General features: G+C 46.9%; 1 protein-coding gene across 1 annotated transcript in view; it reads right to left on the bottom strand.

Annotated features, from left to right (window-relative positions):
- The window catches only part of ADGB (androglobin), a 738,031-nt gene that overhangs the window by 11,619 nt on the left and 707,275 nt on the right, over nucleotides 1-19,137 (bottom strand). The window contains exons 33-34 of the mRNA XM_030198035.1: nucleotides 18,156-18,249; nucleotides 17,836-18,019 (exon numbers count right to left, since the gene is read on the bottom strand). Of these exons, the coding sequence (XP_030053895.1) occupies nucleotides 17,836-18,019; nucleotides 18,156-18,249 (278 nt within the window). The remainder of the gene's footprint in view (nucleotides 1-17,835; nucleotides 18,020-18,155; nucleotides 18,250-19,137) is intronic.

Genomic DNA, 19,137 nt, shown 5'->3' with positions numbered 1-19,137 from the left:
TTATGCCCGCTATTTGCGCTGATAATTGATCAAATTGTGGAGCTAATGCCCGCACAACTGCCTCTGTGAGCTCCGGGATGAGCGCCTCCGCATTCTGGCGGGGAGGAGAAGGCGCCGGCGAAACCGGCGCCATATTGGATTCGCTAGCCCTTGCTTTGTCCTCCTTTTTCTTTCCGCTTTTCGCCGTTTGAGCCATCAAAGATCTCGTGATATACTTGTCCATACGATAAGGAAGATGTTTTGTGCCGCGGGAGGTGTTCCCAAGGGTGGAGACCGCCGAATAACTTGGTTTTCGAACGAGGCTTTGAGCAGCTAGAGTAAGACACGTCCTCTGCCGCTCACTGCATCACGTGACCCCCTAAAGTCCACACATTAATCCACAACATAATACACGGCGATTCTCCGGCCTATATGACAAATCTAGTTGACCTCCCAGCAAGAAACATGTCTGTATTCTCGCGAAACTTCCTCAACCTGCACTATCCCAACTGTAAAGGTCTCAAGTACAAAACTTATTATGGATCCAATTTCTCCTTCCTGGGCAGCCAACTCTGGAACGCCCTCCCTAGACATATCCGATCAATCTATGACCATCTACCTTTCAGGAAAGCATTAAAAACCCATTTATTCAAGCAAGCCTACCCTAAAGACCCTGATTAAACGTATGAACCGATCTACCTAACGAACACCAAAGAAGCAACGTCAATGACATTGTTCCAGACTACATCTCCTACATCACCCCCCACATCACCTATCCCTACCAACCCTTCCATTCTTCCACTTCTCCATCCAATCACTACCCTATATCGCCTATATTTACTGACCCATCCAAGCTATTCCTATGCTACATTTAATTTTCCTACCTATCTAACAAAATTCTGTATAACCTAATACTATGTAAGCCGCATTGAACCTGCTTTTAGTGGGAAAGCGTGGGATACAAATGTATTAAATAAATAAATAAATAATTAGGTTGAAGAGTATCGGTGATAGCGGTGATCCTTGCGGTACTCCACAGTCTGCTTTCCACGGTGGTGATATGTTTGAGTTTGATTTTACTTGGTATGTTCTTGTGGTTAGGAAGCCCTTGATCCAGCTAAGTATGTTTCCACCAATCCTGAATTTATCTAGTAATCTCATTAATATATTATGGTTGACCATGTCGAATGCACTGGCAGTAGCGTTCCTAGGGGGGGGGTCGGTGGGTGCGGTCCGCCCCAGGTGCACGCCGCTGTGGGGGTGCCGTGCGCACCTCTCCTTCCTTCGTTCCATGCTCCGTCTGCCCCGGAACAGGAAGTAACCTGTTCCGGGGCAGAGGGAGCATGGAACGAAGGAAGGACAGGCGCGCGCTGCACCCCCCAGCAGCGTGCACCTGGGGGGGGGGTTCTTTCACCGGGGGGGGGGGGGTCGCTGCACCCGGGGGACGGGGCGCATCGGCGATCTGCCCCGGGTGTCAGCCCCCCTAGGAACGCTACTGTGCACTGGACATATCGAATTGGAGGAGAAGGATGTTTTTGCCTGTTGCTATTTCCTGTTTGAACTTGGCTAGGAGAGTGATTAGTACTGTTTCGGTGCTGTGGAGGGAGCAGAAACCTGACTGAGATTCACGCAATATTGAGTATTTGTTTATGTAGTTTGTAAGTTGTTTGGTTACCATGCTTTCCATCAGTTTGACTGCCAACGGGATCGATGCTACTGGGCAGTAGTTAGTGATTTCATTAGTTTTTTTCTTGGTATCTTTTGGTATTGGGGTGAGTAGGATATTGCCATTTTCCTTAGGGAAGAGACCTTGCTGAAGCATGTAATTTAGGTGGGATGTGAGGTCTCCTATGAAGTGGTCAGGGGCGGATTTTATTAGATAGTTTAGATATCTAGTTTACAGTGAGTGCTGGAGAACCTGCTGATCGCTTGGGTAACTGTTTCAAAGGTAAGGAGGGCGAAGTTTAATCAAGTCCGGTCAGCCGGGTATTCTCCAGTAGTTGGGTCCAGCTCATTAAGGAAGTTTTCAATGTCAGTGGTGTCTTGAGGCAGCGTGTTGCATAGGTTTACAATTTTTTTGTTGAAATACGTAGCAATTTCATCTGCAGATGGGATGTCTATATTCGTTGTAGTGACCAAGTTGGTGTCTAGGACCTTGTTCATCAGTTGGTATAGTTTTTTTGTGTCTTTGTAATCTGTCCCTATTTTAGTTTTATAGAATAATCTTTTGGTCTGTCTTATTGCGTATTTGTATTTTCTTTGTATTTGTTTCCAGGTGTTAAGTGTATGTTCATCTTTTGTTTTCTTCCATGCTTGTTCGAGTTTCCTGGTGTGCGTTTTTAGCTTTTTCAGTTCATCGTTGAATCATGGTATCAAGTTATGCTTGCTGAGGTTCTAGTATGCTTTTGCTTCTTTTGTCCCATTCTATGAGGTAGTAGGTAGAGTCTGTTTGTGTTGACCATTCATTACTGTATATCAGTTGCCAGAATGTTTTCTTGTCTACTTGACCTCTTGTGCTGTAAGATGTGTGATCCTGTGTTCATTGTAAGCCCTTTTTCCGCCAGTGTAGGGACAGGTTTAGTTTGTTGTAGTCGGTCCAGGGTGTTTCTGACCATTTGATATCAGTTATCAATAAGTTTTGGTCTGTTGATAGTTTGTGTGAGATGAGATCGAGTATGTGGCCTTTTACGTGGGTTGCTTGCATTTGTGGCCATTTGAGATCCCATAAGTGGAGGAATTCCTTGCATTCTCGTGCGTTGATAGAGTTTGGGTCTTCTAGGTGACGGTTGATGTCTCCTAGTAATAGTATGTTGGAATTGGTTACACATGTGTTTGAGATGAAGTCCATAAAGTTAGTCTGGCCTTCGTTCCAGTTGCCTGGAGGTCTGTAAATCAAGACACAGTTCAAGTGATCATTTAGGGTTTTGTTGTGGATTCTAATTGAGGCAATTTCTAGTTCAGGTGTTATGGACTCAGCAGAGGTTTCGGTGGTAAAATGGGATCGATAGATGAGTGCTATGCCTCTGCTTCTTTTTTTCTTTTCTTGTCCAGTGTGTGATTTTGTATCTGGGAGGGCACAGGTGTAGGATTATAGGATCCTTTTGGTCATGGATCCAGGTTTCATTAATGAAGAGTAGGTCAAGGTTTTTTGATGTGATCCAGCAATTAACAAATATTGCTGTTTTATTTACAGCGGATCTGGCATTGATGTAGCCCACTTGGATTGTTTAGAATGGGTCTTCTGTGTTTGGTGATGTGTGGACTTTTAATAGTTGTCATTTCTTTGTTAAGGTGGGTTTGTTTGGGCCCTTCTTTCCCTTCAGTTGTGATTGCCCGCATGTTGGTGTTTTTCTTTTGTTCTGGTTGTTGTCGGTTTGATGAGGTGTGGTGTATCTGATCATTCTTTGATGATTGTATAGTGTGGGTATGATATTGCTTTCTGCAAGTGTGGTGGTCAGTGTTGAGTGGATCAGTGTTAAGGAGTCTCTCATGAGGAACTTTATCAAAAGCTTTCTGAAAATCTAGATACACTACATCAACCGGCTCACCTTTATCCACATGTATATTCACGCCTTCAAACAAATGAAGCAAATTGGTGAGGCAAGACTTCCTTTGGCTGAACCCATGCTGACTCTGTCCCATTAAACCATGTTTGTCTATGTGTTCTGTCATTTTATTCTTTATAATAGTTTCCACTATTTTTCCTGGCACCAATGTCAGGCTTACCGGTCTATAATTTCCCGGATCACCCCTAGAACCCTTTTTAAAAATCAGCGTCACATTGGCCACCCTCCAATCTTCAGGTACTATGGATGATTTTAACAACAGGTTACACATTACGTCACTTATGGTATTCTATAAGCTATGCATGTAAGTTTGAGCCCCAGCCATACTCTATGCAAATTCCACCCATGTGTACATCCACGTGCAAATACATGTTGAGGAGCATTTTTGATATGATGTCTATGTCTGACTTTGGACGTTTTGCACAAAACATTCAAAATCTGAATACAAAAGAAGTCAATTTCGAAAAAACAAAAACATCTATCTTTTTTTTAATCAAAAATACTGTTTCAAGCAAGGTTTTGTGCTTTGTACAAGCAGCAGAGATCACTTCTCCAGTTCCAGATCCTGAGCCAGTCCAGGTGGAACCAGGTGACCAAGCATCAAGAGAAGTCACTCCAGTGCTTGCAGCAGCAGCAGCAGCACCAGTTCCTGAGGTGACCGGGGCCGTGAGTATGGAACAGCCTGACTTAACTGACACACCTATTGAGCAGACTGTTGTCCCTGATTTGTCAAAGTCACTAGCAGAGACTCTTCCAGATATGGATACTGATATAGGACAGAGACATGCTTTTCAGGAAGCACAACACTCTGACCTTGACCTGGAAGCTCTGAGGCAGAGGGCTGGTCAGTCACTACTACTACTATTACTTATTTCTATAGCACTACTAGACGTACACAGTGCTGGTCAGTCAACCAATGAGACTTGTATAGATCGTATCCTATGGAAAGGGGGCTTGCTGTATAGAGAGATGAATCCCATTGATCCTAACAGGCTGTGGATAGCAGGCAAACAGCTTATAGTACCCAAAGAATACATGGAACAACTCCTACAGATTGCAGATGACATTCCACTAGCAGAACACCAGGGGGTAACATGCACATGCTTGACACAGAACTTCTATTGGCCAGGAGTTTCTCGAGCCATAGCTGACTATTGTCAAACCTGTGATGCGTGCCAAAGAATGAGTAAGACCTAAGATCACCCCCGAGCACACTTGAAACCTTTACATTTGAGAGGATAGATGTCCCTAGCCAGACTGGGAAGAAGTACATATTGACAGTGGTGGACTTTGCTACCAGATATCCTGAAACGGTTGCCTTATTGTCTGTAGCAGCAGAGAAAATTGCCACTGCCCTGCTAGAAATATTTTCCCGGGTAGGATATCCACAAGAAATACTCTCAGACTAAGGGACACAGTTTGTGTCTGAGCTGATCCAAAATCTGTATGTACTACCCCATATCACCCTGAAACTAATAGGTTGGTGGAGAGATTTAATAGGACATTAAAGCATATGTTAAAGACTTTTGTAGAGACAGGAGACTGGGAAAAGTATTTGTCCTAGCTATTATTTGCATACAGAGAAGTACCCCAGAAGTCTACCAGTTTCTCTCCATTCAAGCTGCTTTATGGCCAGAGGATGAGAGGGCCCCTTGACCTAATAAGAGAACATTGGGAGGGGAAAGTTGACACCTCTGACACCCCTATAATTGAATATGTACTCAATATGTGCAGCAATGAGAAGACCATTTGGGCTTTGACAGAGATAAATTGCAGGCAGCCCAAATTAAGCAAAAGACCTGGCATGATCATAAAGCTTGAAATAGAGAATTTTGTGAGAGCCAGCAGGTACCTGTTTTAGTCTCAGTACATCAGAACAAACTTCAGGGTAACTGGGTGGGAAACGTCAGGCTAACTGGGTGGGACCTTACAAGGTCATAAGGTGCCTAAATGATACAAACTATGTTATATGTATGGACTCTCAAGATAGAAAACAGCATATCTTTCATATAAATATGTTAAAACCCTATGCCGATCGCACAGCCATGATATTAGCTGTGTGTAGCCCACCAGAAGTGATAGAAGGATAGTGAGCCTATACCTGACCTCTTAGCAGAGACATTATGAGAGGGATCTGACACTAAAGAGAGACTATCTAAATGTACAGACTGTGGAAAAGCCTTCAGTCAAAAGAGAGAACTACAAGGACAATAGTAAACTACTACTACTTAACATTTCTAGAGCACTACTAGGGTTACGCAGCGCTGTACAGATTAACAAAAAGGGACAGTCCCTGCTCCAAGGAGCTTACAATCTAATGGGCGAAACATGTATAAAAGAGACACATTTTACATGCTCTAAGTATGAGAAAGATTTCAGTATGAAGAAAGAGCTAATGCAGCACCTGAAAAATAATAAAGAAACTGGAATATGTATAAGTGGTTAGATGGTGTTGTTCACTCTGTATGATATTTATACTGTATGATATTTATATTTAAATTAATAGCTTCAGCCCATTTAGCTTCTATACTCTTTCTCCTGATGTTGTTATCCTCTAAGGGAGCTGCTTCTCAAAGATATCTCTGTCTTTCTAAGAACATTTTCCCATTGGTTGAAACACATCATCATTCTCCAAAAGTAGAAGCCAACGTAGATAAAGAAGAACGGAACCCACGCAGTCAAACAGACAAAACAGCAAGGATGACTAAGAACAATGGCCAGACGATGTTAAAAAGGCCAAATATTTACTAATATCCAAGACTCGACATGAGCTGTACTTCGTTCTAATAGGCCTGCATCAGGAGTCTAAAGATAATCAAAAGACATACACTACAATAAATATATCTACCATGAGGGACAATAACAAATTAAAAACAAATATTACAATGTAATAATTCCTCAATTGTAATACTATTGAGGATCAATTAAATAAAGTGCTAAAACAGTACTACCTAAAAATGTACAAAATTAGAACAGTAAATACAACACAGCATATTACTCTCTCTAGACTATATGCTAAAGAATGTTTACAACTGAAACATGTTTCAAAAGAGAGAGAGGAAATAAGATGAAATGAAACAATACCTTCAGAGGATATGCAAAGAGATCCATTTGACACCGAAAGTGTAGGTAATAGAAAAAAACTGTGCAATGGAGTACAAAAAAGACATGTTAAATATATTGGTGCTCTATATAAAAATGACAATCTTTATATTTATGAATAAGTATAGAGTGAAGTATAGTTTTGGAATAAAGAAAACAGTGCTCTTATGTATAGAAACAACTAACCCTTTCTTTGAAAATGGTGTCAGAGTGAGAAAGAAATGGGTAAAGAACCTCCAAATACATTCTCATCTTCCTATCAGTGCAGTGTCTATCCTTCAGTGTCTATCCCTCCCCAAAAAATTACGCAGAAATGAGGTGAATATACAATCAACAAAAAATGGCAGACGTGACACAAAAGTGTGATCGACAAACAAAATAAAAAACGTCAAACGGGGGCGCACACTCCTCTAATGCTGAAATGTCATTGAGCTATCACACACACAGTTTTCTTACATGCAGAGCTATCAAAAAGAGCTTAAATATCAAGTTTATGATCATTTTTTAAAAAATGAGTAACGCAATGGAAATATCGGGTGACATACATTAATGCATTCTAAACTATATACTAGGTGCTACAAACTACCCACTGCATATATAAAACATCAGTTATTTTTTATTTATTATTTTTTGCTATTTTATATTTGTATCGTTGTTATTGTATTTTTATAGTTGGGAGTTGGATGAGCCAATGCCTATTGACTGGAGTTGTGAGAATACTGAATAGAGTTTTTGGACCTACTGGCTGAGGATTCAAGTACAGGAGAATGGCTCTTTATAGAATTACCTCCATAATGCCTTTCAAAATCTGGTGAATGTATTATGCCTTGTGAAATTACTGTACTTATGGGTTGTTGGGGTTGGGTGACGGTTAGATGGCTGTCTTGTCTATGTGATCTTATGTTTTTCTGTATGTTTCATAATCAGCCCGGGGATTACGTAGGGATGGTATAAAAATCTAATCAGTCAGTATTCAACCTGCAGTGGTCAGTGGTTTTTAATCTCAGATATTCAATGCTGGGCCATGTCTGGACACCAGCATTCAACATCTGGGGTCAGCTGGCTACCTAGACATTATGAAGGTGCTAGCTAATATTCAGTGCTGACACCCACACATCTAAGCGGGCAAAGAGAGAACCTTTAACAAAGGGTTAAATTTAAACTTTATTTTTGTTCCCAGTTTTCTCAGAAACAAAGGGGTCCTTTTTACTAAGGTGCGCTAAAAAATAGCCTGCGGTAGTGTAGACACGCACCGGCAAAAAATGCCTTTTTAAAATTTTTGCCGAAAATGGACGTGCGGCAAAATAAAAAATTGCTGCGCGTCCATTTTGGGTCTGAGATCTTCCCGCCAGCCATTGACCTAGTGGTAAAGTCTCATGCGGTAACTGGGAGGTAATAACCTACATGCGCCAAATGCCATTTTTTGGGTGCGTTTAGCGGACGTGTGCCAAAAATGAAATTACCAAATGGGCCACGCGGTAGCTGGGCAGTAATTCCATTTTAGAACACGTTGGGCACACGTAGATACTTACGCAGCTTAGTAAAAGGGCCCCCAAAACTTGAGATATATAAATATTCATAACACTTGAAACAATGCTGAGGCAAACATATGCGCCCCGTATAAGAGGCTTGGGGAGGCTAAGCCTCCTCAGCCCACCGTGACCTGTTTCCCCTGCCTTCTCAAATTTGGAGCAGGAACAAAATTGTATCTTCCTCTCCCTGCCGACACCTGCCCCCACCCCCAGCTCATTTCTTTTCTTACCAGCTGCAGCTGCCTGCCTGACTCAATATCTCCCTAAGGCTTCTTTCCCAGCGGATCTGGCTCTGTCGGAAGGGAACCTCCCCCCCGTGACACTTCCTGCTTGCTGCCTTTCCCAGGTCAAAGACTGGCTGTAACTGTGAGCCTGAGTGTTGCAGCACGCGGCGGCTCTTTTCAATCAGTGACTGACACCGACTGAGCCAGGGAGCAAGCAAGCAGGTAAGGAGTATTTGGGTCTCTGGAGACTGGTGAGGGGACGGGGTGATGATGCTGTATGAAGAAGGGAGGAGAGAGAGATGGGGAGACATAGGGGCAATGTTGGATGTGGTGGTGGGGGGGGGGGCGACAGTGGGGCAGTGTTGAATTGGGGCAAAGAGAGAGAGGTGTTATAAGTCAAAATTATTTTGTTTCATGCAGATTTCTTTTGTTTAAGCATGACTAAATGGGCTATAAGCCCCTAATGCAGTCCATTGGTTTTTCTTAAATTTTGTTCTTGTAATGACTTATACTGTGCCAAAATTGAAAACTCTTATCTCTATCTGGTTGTTAATAAAATGAGCTCATTGTGAACACTATCCACCCTAACAGGTTGGTTTGTGGCTGTACATAAGGAATTGTGATATTATGATTCCTTGTTTCATATTATCGACGGTCTGTGTTTTCCGTATGGGTGGTATATTGGTGTATTAGGCTCTACCCAGTGAGTGTATGATACATACCTGTAGCAGTTGTTCTCCGAGGACAGCAGGCTGATTGTTCTCACGACTGGGTGACGTCCGCGGCAGCCCCCACCAACCGGAAAGAAGCTTCGCGGGACGGTCGGCACGCAGGGCACGCCCACCGCGCATGCGCGGCCGTCTTCCCGCCCGTGCGCGACCGCTCCCGCCAGTTGAATGACTAGCAAAAGATGAAACACACAACTCCAAAGGGGAGGAGGGAGGGTAGGTGAGAACAATCAGCCTGCTGTCCTCGGAGAACAACTGCTACAGGTATGTATCATACCCTTTCTCCGAGGACAAGCAGGCTGCTTGTTCTCACGACTGGGGTATCCCTAGCTCTCAGGCTCACTCAAAACAATAACCCAGGTCAATTGAACCTCGCAACGGCGAGGGTACAACAGAAATTGACCTACGAAGAACAACTAACTGAGAGTGCAGCCTGACCAGAATAAATTCGGGTCCTGGAGGGTGGAGTTGGATTTACACCCCAAACAGATTCTGCAGCACCGACTGCCCGAACCGACTGTCGCGTCGGGTATCCTGCTGGAGGCAGTAATGAGATGTGAATGTGTGGACAGATGACCACGTCGCAGCCTTGCAGATCTCTTCAATAGTGGCTGACTTCAAGTGGGCCACCGACGCTGCCATGGCTCTGACACTATGAGCCGTGACATGACCCTCAAGAGTCAGCCCAGCCTGGGCGTAAGTGAAGGAAATGCAATCTGCTAGCCAATTAGAGATGGTGCGTTTCCCGACAGCGACCCCTAGCCTGTTAGGGTCGAAGGAAATAAACAATTGGGCGGACTGTCTGTTGGGCTGTGTCCGCTCCAAGTAGAAGGCCAATGCTCTCTTGCAGTCCAATGTGTGCAACTGACGTTCAGCAGGGCGGGTATGCGGCCTGGGGAAGAATGTTGGCAAGACAATTGACTGGTTAAGATGGAACTCCGACACCACCTTCGGCAGGAACTTTGGGTGGGTGCGGAGCACTACTCTGTTGTGATGAAATTTGGTATATGGAGCATGAGCTACCAGGGCTTGAAGCTCACTGACCCTACGAGCTGAAGTAACTGCCACCAAGAAAATGACCTTCCAGGTCAAGTACTTCAGATGGCAGGTATTCAGTGGCTCAAAAGGAGGTTTCATCAGCTGGGTGAGGACGACGTTGAGATCCCATGACACAGTAGGAGGCTTGATAGGGGGCTTTGACAAAAGCAAACCTCTCATGAATCGAACGACTAAAGGCTCTCCAGAGATGGCTTTACCTTCCACACGATAATGGTAAGCACTAATCGCACTAAGGTGATTCCTTACTGAGTTGGTCTTGAGGCCAGACTCCGATAAGTGCAGAAGGTATTCAAGCAGGTTCTGTGCAGGGCAAGAACGAGGTTCTAGGGCCTTGCTCTCACACCAGACGACAAACCTCCTCCACTTGAAAAAGTAACTCTTTTTAGTGGAATCCTTCCTAGAGGCAAGCAAGACCCGGGAGACACCCTCAGACAGACCCAACGCAGCGAAGTCTACGCCCTCAACATCCAGGCCGTGAGAGCCAGGGATTGAAGGTTGGGATGCAGCAACGCTCCGTCGTTCTGCGAAATGAGAGTCGGAAAACACTCCAATCTCCACGGTTCTTCGGAGGACAACTCCAGAAGAAGAGGGAACCAGATCTGACGGGGCCAAAAGGGCGCTATCAGAATCATGGTGCCTCGGTCTTGCTTGAGTTTCAGTAAGGTCTTCCCCACCAAAGGTATGGGAGGATAAGCATACAGGAGGCCGGTCCCCCAATGAAGGAGAAAGGCATCTGACGCTAGCCTGCCGTGTGTCTGAAGTCTGGAACAGAACAGAGGCAGCTTGTGGTTGGTCTGAGAGGCGAAAAGATCCACCGAGGGGGTGCCCCACTCTCGGAAGATCTTGCGTACCACTCTGGAATGGAGCGACCACTCGTGCGGTTGCATGACTCTGCTCAGTCTGTCGGCCAGACTGTTGTTTACGCCTGCCAGGTACGTGGCTTGGAGAAGCATGCTGTGCCGGCATGCCCAGCGCCACATCCCGACGGCTTCCTGACACAGGGGGCGAGATCCGGTGCCCCCCTGCTTGTTGACGTAATACATTGCAACCTGATTGTCTGTCCGAATTTGGATAATTTGGCAGGACAGCCGATCTCTGAAAGCCTTCAGTGCGTTCCAGATCGCTCGGAGCTCCAGGAGGTTGATCTGCAGATCCTTTTCCTGGAGGGACCACATACCCTGGGTGTGAAGCCCATCGACATGGGCTCCCCACCCCAGGCGAGATGCATCCGTTGTCAGCACTTTTGTGGGCTGCGGAATTTGAAATGGACGTCCCAGGGTCAAATTGGTCCGTATGGTCCACCAGAGCAGTGAAGTGCGGCAACTGGTGGAGAGACGGATGACATCCTCTAGATTCCCGGTGGCTTGGAACCACTGGGAAGCTAGGGTCCATTGAGCAGATCTCATGTGAAGACGAGCCATGGGAGTCACATGAACTGTGGAGGCCATATGACCCAGAAGTCTCAACATCTGCCGAGCCGTGATCTGCTGAGACGCTCTGGTCTGCGAAGCCAGGGCCAAGAGATTGGTGGCCCTCGCTTCGGGAAGGTAGGCCTGAGCCGTCTGGGAAGTCAGCAGCGCTCCTATGAATTCCAGAGACTGAGTTGGCTGGAGATGGGACTTTGGGTAATTTATCACAAACCCCAGCAGCTCCAGAAGTTGAATAGTGCACTGCATGGACCGGAGGGCTCCTGCCTCCGAGGTGTTCTTGACCAGCCAATCGTCGAGATATGGGAACACGTGCACTCCCAGCTTGCGCAGGTAGGCCACTACCACCACGAGGCACTTTGTAAACACTCGTGGGGCAGAGGCGAGCCCAAAGGGCAGCACACAATACTGAAAGTGCCGTGCGCCCAGGCGGAATCTGAGATACTGTCTGTGAGCTGGCAGTATCGGGATGTGAGTGTATGCGTCCTTTAAATCCAGGGAACATAGCCAATCGTTTTTCTGAATCATTGGCAGAAGGGTGCCCAAGGAAAGCATCCTGAACTTTTCTTTGACCAGGAATTTGTTCAGGCCTCTCAGGTCTAGGATGGGACGCATCCCCCCTGTTTTCTTTTCCACAAGGAAGTACCTGGAATAGAATCCCTGCCCTTCCTGCCCGGGTGGTACGGGCTCGACCGCATTGGCGCTGAGAAGGGCGGAGAGTTCCTCTGCAAGTACCTGCTTGTGATGGGAGCTGAAAGACTGAGCTCCCGGAGGACAATTTGGAGGCAGGGAGGCCAAATTCAGGGCGTATCCGCACCGCACTATTTGGAGAACCCACCGGTCGGAGGTTATGAGAGGCCACCTTTGGTGAAAGAATTTTAACCTCCCTCCGACCGGCAGGTCGTCCGGTACGGACACTTGTAGGGCGGCTATGTTCCCGTGGATCCAGTCAAAAGCCCGTCCCCGGCTTTTGCTGTGGAGGCGCAGGGGGCTGCTTAGGCGCACGCTGTTGACGGGAACGAGCGCGCTGGGGCTGTCCCTGTGCCTGACGAGGCCTTCGGGCCGGCTGGTTGTACCTACGCTTCGCAAAAGAATAGGGTGCAGCCTGCCGGGCCCGGGAAAAACGCCCGCCCGTGGGGGCGGGTGCTGAAGGCGCCCGGTGGGAGAGCTTGTCGAGAGCGGTTTCCCGCTGATGCAGTTGGTCAACCATCTGCTCGACCTTCTCACCAAAAATGTTATCCCCCCGGCAAGGGACGTCAGCCAGTCTCTGCTGGGTGCGGTTGTCCAGGTCAGAGGCACGCAGCCATGAGAGCCTGCGCATCACTATACCTTGGGCCGCAGCACGAGATGCCACGTCACAGGTGTCAAAAATCCCCCTGGACAGGAACTTTCTGCACGCCTTCAGCTGCCTGACCACCTCCTGATATGGCCTGGACTGCTCCGGCGGGAGCTTATCGACCAGGTCCGCCAGCTGTTGCACATTGGTCCGCATGTGGATGCTCATATAGAGCAGGTAGGATTGGATGCGGGTCACGAGCATGGAGGATTGGTAGGCCTTCCTCCCAAACGAGTCCAGAGTGCGAGACTCCCGCCCCGGGGGCGCCGAGGCGGTATCCCTCGAACTCCGTGCCCTCTTGAGAGCAGAATCCACGACCGCTGAGTCATGGGGCAACTGGGGCCGCATGAGCTCTGGGTCAGAGTGGATCCTGTACTGGGACTCTGCTTTCTTGGGAATGGTGGGGTTAGTTAATGGTCGCACCCAGTTCCGAAGCAGCGTCTCCTTCAGGACATTGTGCAGCGGTACCGTGGAGGACTCTCTAGGTGGTGATGGATAGTCGAGGACCTCGAGCATCTCGGCCCTCGGCTCTTCCACAGAGACCATGGGGAAGGGAATGCTGATAGACATATCCCGCACAAAGGAGGCAAAGGAGAGACTCTCAGGAGGAGAGAGTTTCCTCTCCGGTGACGGCGTGGGGTCCGAGGGAAGGCCCGTAGACTCCTCTGAGGAGAAATATCTCGGGTCCTCCTCTTCCCCCCACGAGTCCTCATCCTCGGTATCGGACATTAGCTCATGTAGCTGAGTCCGGTACCGGGCCCGGCTCGACGTCGAGGCACCGAGGTCTCGGTGTCGTCGAGCGGTGGACTCCCGCGCCGGCGGGGACGGAGCTCCCTCCATCGACGTCGACGGGGACTCCACCTGCGTGGCGGTCGAGACCGGCACCGCAAGCGGCGGCGGTGTCGACAGCCCCGGCGCCGGGCTAGAGCTCGCCGGCGCCACAGTCATCGGCGTCGGGGGCGCAAGCACCCCCGACGCCGGCACAGCCTGGCGCATCAGCCCTTCCAGGATCCCCGGAAGGATGGCTCTGAGGCACTCGTCCAGGCCCGCTGCCGGGAAAGGCGGTGGGGCCGGTAAGGGTGTCGGTGCCAGAAGCTGCTGGGGGCCAGGAGACGGCACCGAGGTGCCGGAACCCCGACGCGTCGGTACCTCCACCACCGACGGAGATCTCTCCTCTCTGCGATGACGCTTCGGCGTCGACTCCTCTTCAGGGTGCACCGAGGGCTCCCGGTGACGGCGCTTTTTGTCCTTTTTCCGGTGCACGTCACCGGCGCCGGAGGGCATGGAGGAGGAGGAGGTCGATCCCCCTCGGTCTCGAGGTACCGGGTCCGACAGGGTTCGGTCCCGTGGCTCACGAGCTGAGGGAGTGACCGGGGCCGACTGCCCACGCGGCCTCTCAACCCCACTCTCACCGGCGGACCGGCGGGCCGACGGGACCTGTTCTCCTGGGGTCGCTGCCATCGGTGCCGATGTCTCGGGCATCGATACCGGTACCGAAGAACCGGCCTTCGATACCGATGCCGTCGAGGTCGACGTCGAGGGGCCGGCGCAAGTTCCAAAAAGACGGTCCCGTAGAACTTGCCTCGCAACCTGAGTCCGTTTCCGGAGACCGAGACACAAAGCACACGACTTGAGATTGTGCTCCGGCCCGAGGCACTGGAGGCACCAAGCGTGGGTGTCGGTCTGCGAGATCGGCCGGCCGCAGCGACCACACTTTTTAAATCCACTCGGGACCTTCGAGGACATCGACGGAAAAATCGCGTCGGCGAAGTCAAAGTCGGCAATGGTGGCTAAAATCACACCACGAAAAAACAAACCGACCGAGCGGCCACTAGGCCGCAACGTGGCGTCCCCGCTAGAAGCGAGGGAAAAGGGGAGCGCGTGCTCCACACGCGCGAAATCCCTTTTTTTTTTTTTTTTTACAATACAAAAGAAAAGAAAAGAGGAAACCGAACGGGAATCCAAAAGCGACGATCCGCGTAAACGCGGTCGAAAAATCCGGCGGCTGAACAGAGAGAGAGGCAATTGCACAACTCTCTCCAGTCGCGGAAAAAAAGTAACTGGCGGGAGCGGTCGCGCACGGGCGGGAAGACGGCTGCGCATGCGCGGTGGGCGTGCCCTGCGTGCCGACCGTCCCGCGAAGCTTCTTTCCGGTTGGTGGGGGCTGCCGCGGACGTCACCCAGTCGTGAGAACAAGCAGCCTGCTTGTCCTCGGAGAATAATATTTACAGTGCTGCCTTTTCATGCATAATGTTACTTCACTAATGTGACCATTTCATTTTGGGATTTTCCATGGATGGAAATAGCAGTGTTTAATAATTGATAACATTTTTAAGTAGTATACATTGGTTACTATATGGTTTGAGCAACCACATATCTAATATCTAAATTTAATAAAAGGCATTAATTGTGACTATTTTAATTATTTCTTTTTTCTGTGTGTTGTCAGACAGTTATGGATATAAGCCCTTGGCACTACCCTTTAACCTCCTCAAACAGTTGGACCACTGACCGCCTACGGAGGCAAATAATATGATTTATCATTCACAATCACTCAAATTCACCTCTAAAAAGAAACTCCTTTTATTTGAATATTATTTCAAAAAAATTTTTTTTGGTGCTCACAAAATACAGTGTGACCGAACCAAATTCAGTGATCACCGTTATCTATCATCACACCAAAGTAAGAGTGTCCAAATAATCTCAGTTCACAGCAGAAAATTCACATTTGTTGAAAGCTATGAACTTATCTTATACTGAATTGTTCTTTCTTGAACAATCCTCACATCCACTGATGAAGTGCTTCACCAACAAGTGATGATTGACACAGTGCCAGAATAAACATTCCCCAACTCGGATCTTAGTTTTGCCTATGACGGCTTCTTCAGGGGGATTCTGATGAGGCAGGAGTGTGCCTGCTACTCATAAATGTGCCATGTGCTTTTTATATGGAAACATATCTGAAGATAATTAAGCATCATTATTCATTATTTATTTATCTATTACATTATTATCCTTCTGGTATGGGTGCAATGTTTTTAAACGTTGTGAGAGTGCAGGCAAAAGGGGATCCGGGAAGGCACGAAGAAAGGGGGTACAGGGAGCCGGGGAATCCCAACAGGGCAGATTTCATGTGCACAACACCCACATTCAGAAAGCTGGGCTACCAGAGGCAGAGAGGTTGGCTGGGTTAAGGAAGAAGGGGAGGAACTACCAGTCCCAGAATCCTTCTCTTCCCCACCCGGCTGTGCAAGAGTTAGGGGAGGAGATAGAAGATTGGGAAATGGTCTCTGAGGAAGGTGATGAGGGCCAGCTGGAGAGATTAGGGGCGGGGGAAGTTGAAGAGGAGGATAAAATGGAGATTACTGAAGGGCTAGAGGAGGAACAGATGGAGATTGGAGCTCTGGCTCAAACCCGAAAAGCTGCTGTAAGAAGGTGGCTAGCTGTGCCTTGGAGAGACTGGTGGAAGACCGGAGGAGAGAGGCTGAGGCGCTGGGGAAGATCTCTACTAAACAGGGAACAGGTGCAGCCCTGGGAGAGAAAGAGGGCTGGGCACAATTGAAACCCCAGCCTGAACCAGATGGGAACCAAGCTGTGTAACTGTGCTGTAAGGAGGTGCAAGAAAGACTGTGTAAACTGTTTCCTACTGGAAAGATCTGGGCTGCAACCTACCAAGCTACTGTGTTTTCTTTCTGATAATGTACTGTTCCCTAAGGGAAGTAATCTTAGGTCAAGTGAAGTGAAGTTATATGGACTGTTTTGAACCTGACTTGTGCTTTGGGTAGCAAGCTGTAAACAACCTGGAGTTAAGGTGTGCCTGGGCGTTTATGTTGACCTGAAACAAGAAAATAAAAACCCTTACTTATAAACGTTGTGCTTTGAATGTGCCTCTATGAAAGGAACGGAGGGAGGAAGGAGTCCTGGAAGTTCTCAGGGCCTGGAGCTGAGGCTCAAAGCAGCCAGATTGCTGTGGAGGGAGGCAGCAGCCGTGTGAAGAAGAGGGCAGCTAAGCCCTGGAAGGGTGACCCAGCTACAACGTCCAGATGCTGTTTTATACATTTTTGCACATTTTTGAATGTATGTATTGTTTACAGTTTTTTATTTTGTATTTATAAGGTTTTGACCCCTGAAACAGATATACACGCTGAAACACGGCTGTGTTGGGTCCTTGATGTGTTGAATTTGCTAACTAGATTAAAGGTCCTACTTCTTGGAATCCTCATTGTTTATTTTGCCTCACTCTTCTTGTGTTGCTGTTACACGACCATGAGGTTTTGTTTTTCTCCTCCCCATGTTTTCTTTGTTCTATATTCTATGCCGAACCTGAGGCAATCGAAGATAAAGTGATTTGCCCAAGGTCGCAAGGACCATCAGTGGGAGAAGCAGAATCTTAAGCCTAGTTTTCCTGGTTTTCAGGTTACTGCTTTACTAGGCATCTCCTTCACTAGGTGAAAAGAAAAGAACAATTGCAGCTGAGAAAAATGACTCAAAAATAGAAATACTCTAGCTAGGGAGCCTGAAGCCTTGCAGCCTAAATCAAGGTAGTTCACTGGGACCACCAAAAAACACATCCTTGAAATTGCTGAAACACCCTAACAAGAGAAACTGAATATAGCCGGTGTTCACATAACTTCCAACTCCTCTCAGACTCCACCTACAGACTGCCTCAGTACTAACCAAGAGTGCTGCAGCAGTTAGCACTGATATTGAGGAGCACTGTTCAGTTAAGTGCCACTGTGGTTTAGGCAGGCAGGAGCCTTTCCTGCCCACTTAAACCATGCTGAATAGTGAACCCCAAGTAAATACATATTAATTGCCAACTGAATTATCTATAAAGATGTCACTAGTACTGCTCATATCAGAAACTTTAATGGATACTAACCTGCAGATTCTCATACAGCTGCAATAGTTTTTTCTTCTGTGAATTTTGATCCTCCTGTTCTTTTACTCTCTGTTCTAGCACATGCTCCCGAAAGTGTCGGAACAGGCGAATTTCTTCTGCCTTTTGCATCTGCTGTTGCAGAATTAGAGCCTCATCCTTTACTACAGGTTTTGGCATTGTCTTCCTGTGGGAAGTAGAAACAATTAAAGATAGAGTATTGCATTTGATCCCTGCTTAAACTGTTTAGAGCAATTTTTAGGAGGCTGAATTTCAGTGCTCAATAAATTATTAAACAATTTTTATTTTATGGTATAGCTTACCTCATTAATGGCTTAAGATCTAGAGGTTCCCATTCTTGTTTTTTAGTTTGTGTGCTTGTCATTGATGATGTTGGTACTTCCAAGACCATAGGACCTACATCGGCACAAAAAAAATAAAATAAAAAGTCATTTATCTTTGGAAAGTGTCTGGGTGTTTTATCACCCATTTTAATGCAATTCATTTTTACTGTTACCTAACAATACAAAACCATCTTTAGATGAAAGTCTATTAAATGAAAGATGGTATATGATTCCCCCCCCCCCAACACACACACTACTACTCCTATTTCACATAAAGACAAAAATGTGTGTATACTTGGAACCCTGTTTATTAAGGCGCATTAGTGCTTTTAGCGTGCGATAAATAGTGCGTGCTAACGCTAGAAACAACCATATATTCCTATGGGTGTCTCTGTTGTTAGTATGCGCTAAAAACATTAGCACACCAACAGTGCGACTTAGTAAACAGGGCCCCTGGCTTTTTATGAGTTTTAAATTAAATGTAAATAGATATGTAAAGCATCTTAGGGGAAAACGGAGCAATGAGTGAGGAGATCAGATCTCTTGATGATAGAAAATTATTCAATTGTGAGGAACTTCAAAAGGACATTGTAAGAGTGAAAAACTGGGCATTTAAATTACAGATTAAATTTAATGTAGGCAAAATTGGTTACTGGGAAGAAAATAGAAGGTAGAGTTAAATGGCCATTTTTCTCAATGGAGGAGGGTGAATAGTGGAGTGCCACAGGGATTTATACTGGGACCGGTGCAATTTAACCAATTTATACATGATCTGGAAATCGGAACAAGTGAGGTGATTAAATTTGCAGATGACACAAAACTATTCAAAGTTGTTACAATACATGCAGACTATGAAAAATTGCAGGAACACTTTAGGAAATTGGAAGACTGGGCATCCAAATGGCAGATGAAATTTTATGTTGAAAAATGCAAAGTGATGCACATTTGGAAGAATAATCCA

This window comes from Microcaecilia unicolor, chromosome 3, assembly GCF_901765095.1.
Source record: "Microcaecilia unicolor chromosome 3, aMicUni1.1, whole genome shotgun sequence".
NCBI classification, from domain to species: domain Eukaryota; kingdom Metazoa; phylum Chordata; class Amphibia; order Gymnophiona; family Siphonopidae; genus Microcaecilia; species Microcaecilia unicolor.
This window is presented reverse-complemented; position numbering and strand designations above follow the sequence as displayed.